This window comes from Cyprinodon variegatus, unplaced genomic scaffold (assembly GCF_000732505.1).
Source record: "Cyprinodon variegatus isolate N-32 unplaced genomic scaffold, C_variegatus-1.0 Scaffold1588, whole genome shotgun sequence".
NCBI classification, from domain to species: Eukaryota; Metazoa; Chordata; class Actinopteri; order Cyprinodontiformes; family Cyprinodontidae; genus Cyprinodon; species Cyprinodon variegatus.
The window spans coordinates 99,977-102,432 of record NW_015152041.1 but is presented as its reverse complement, the minus strand read 5'-3'; the positions used below and the strand labels follow the sequence as shown (position 1 = coordinate 102,432).

The following is a 2,456-nucleotide window of genomic DNA, read 5'->3' as shown; positions in this document are numbered from 1 at the left end:
TTCCTGGGGGCCCCATAAAACTCTGTTTCCATGTATGGTTAATACAACTATTCCTTATTTGTGCGTATTAATTATGTTTTTGATTAAAATCCTTTGGCTAAAATGCCATCAGAACATTTATAATATTAAGTGTGCTTGGAAAAAATCTTTCATTCCTTTTGAGACAGCATGAAAAGTCAGCTGAGTACAAAACATAGAGAGGAAAACAAGAAAAGGGACAAAACCTAGAACGAACAATGAATGTCTATTCTAATTACATTTCTCTATCTGTAGAATGGGTCTTTTTTATGTGTTGTCTTCTCAATTCAGAGGGCCCGCTGCCTGTCTTTGCCTAGGGCCCCAATTTCCTAAATCCGCCCCTGTGTCCAGCAAAAGAATTCCCACCCTTTAAATATTTACACAATATTCCATATTACAACCAGGAATGTTGTCTGTTTTTTTTTTTTTTTTTAGAAAACGCCTGAAGGGAAAGAAAAACCAAACATTGTTTTACTTGTATTTTTTTGGGAAAAACAATAAAAACGGATAAAATGCACTGATAGCGTAGAGTGTTGGAATGTTGCATCCTTTCAGCGCCGCTCTCTGGTACCTGGTAAGGCAGGTCTAACATGCGCAGGTACGTCTCTATCTTGAGGCAGAACGGGGAGAGGCTGGGGATGCCGTTCTTTGGTCTGGAGAACTGATGTAGGATGATGGCATCTTTAGAGTCCAACTGCTGCTCCTTCCTGCACAGACCAAGAGAGAGAGAGAAAATAAATCAAATCTTCTCTACACTGTTTACACAATATTTAATCTCATCCTAAACTAAATTTTATTTCATGTTAGATTTTTTTTATCTCCAAAATATCAAACCAAAGTATAAAAAAATAAAGCTGTTGTCTTCATTTTAGCTGCAAATTATAACTATAATAAAGACGTATTCTGATATAATGGGAAACAGAGGCACCAGTATCCATTCCTGAATTGTAAAGCATTATGATGTTTAACACTTTAACAGCTAATTTAATCACTGAAGTCGTTCTCCGTTTTAAGGCCAGTTAGCTCAGTGTTTTTTAAGGAAAGTCTTAAAGGCTTTAAACAATCAAAATAACCAAAGGCTATAAAATAAATCTGATCTTCCACTGTAGGCCAATTATCAATTCATCAACCAGAGCAGGGATTTTCCTTCAGCTTGAACAAACATAACATAAAAAAAAACTCTAGTTTTGTCTTTTTTTTTTATGGAAGAAGAAAACATCATGAGGGGGAAAGAAAATAAATCAGATTGTACCCTATTTTCCTACTCCCAACACTCGATTCACGTAAGTAACTGAATCAATCAGGTAAATTATTTCATAGTCTGGATGAAAACCCATCGGCTGCAGAGGAGAACTCTGCTGTTAATCCTGTCTAGATAGTCTGCTGTTAAATATGTTTAGATGGGGATTTAATGTGTCATTTTAATCTATGTTTTTATAAGCCGATTTAAATGATTGACATTCTTTTTTATGCTGAGCAAAATTTTTTTGTGGTGGAACAAAATCCAAGAGATTTTTCTATTATTTTATAATTAAATAAAGTCATTATGTCATGAGAATAATTTCATAACTCTTGGTTAATAAATTAAAGTTGTCACATTATGAAAATAGCTAAATGTTAGGTCTGTGAGAATAAGGGGTATTAACAAAGAATAAAGTGCAATAGTGGTAATGATATGAAAAAAAAGTGACTTTAAAAAGAGAACAAAATGGTAATATGAGAATAAAGTCTTAATATTGCTAAAATAAAGTAGTTTTAAAATTCTAATAGTCTTAATATTTCAAGAAAAAGAATCGTACTATTATAAGAATAGTAAAAATAAAGAGATAATTTATGTGAACTCTGTGTTTTCTGCTAAAAAGCTAGAATCAGGCTGAAAGAGGGTTTTCATTAATCCACAGCAGTCAGTTTACTCCAAAGTGAAAAACTGATCTAATTGCCTTTCTTCAAGATTGAGAGAATTGAAGAAAATAAGTTAGGCAGAATGCTGTTGGGCTCCCCAGAATAAAGAAAAAATTATTTCATGCTTTGTTGGGATTTTTGCAGAGGAAATTAATTTTGCCACAGACTCTGAGGGCTGCATGGGAGGAGGAGCTGGGCTTACAGATTGGGAGTGAGGTCTGGGAGGATGGTCCTGGGAGGATCCGATCATGCCCTATTAATGTAAAGCACCAGTTAATTCCGTTCAACGTGTTTCACAGGCTCCACTATTCAAAAATAAAATTGCACAGAATATTCCCATCAATATCTCCAAAATGTGATAGATGTAAATCTGCTGATGGCTCCTTGACTCATCTGTTCTGGTCATGCCCCAGGCTCTTTCAATATTGGGGTGACATTTTCAAATGGTTCTCTGAAGTGTAGAAATGTACCTTGATTCCGGACCCCCAAATTGCATTGTTTGGATACTCTCCCTCCCTTAGGAACTGCAGCATTTC

The 2,456-nt window shown here is 35.1% G+C and overlaps 1 protein-coding gene across 1 annotated transcript in view; it reads right to left on the bottom strand.

Annotated features, from left to right (window-relative positions):
• Nucleotides 1-2,456, bottom strand: part of LOC107104002 (failed axon connections homolog) — a 22,937-nt gene that overhangs the window by 11,149 nt on the left and 9,332 nt on the right. The window contains exon 2 of the mRNA XM_015403882.1: nucleotides 590-725. Within this exon, the coding sequence (XP_015259368.1) occupies nucleotides 590-725 (136 nt within the window). The remainder of the gene's footprint in view (nucleotides 1-589; nucleotides 726-2,456) is intronic.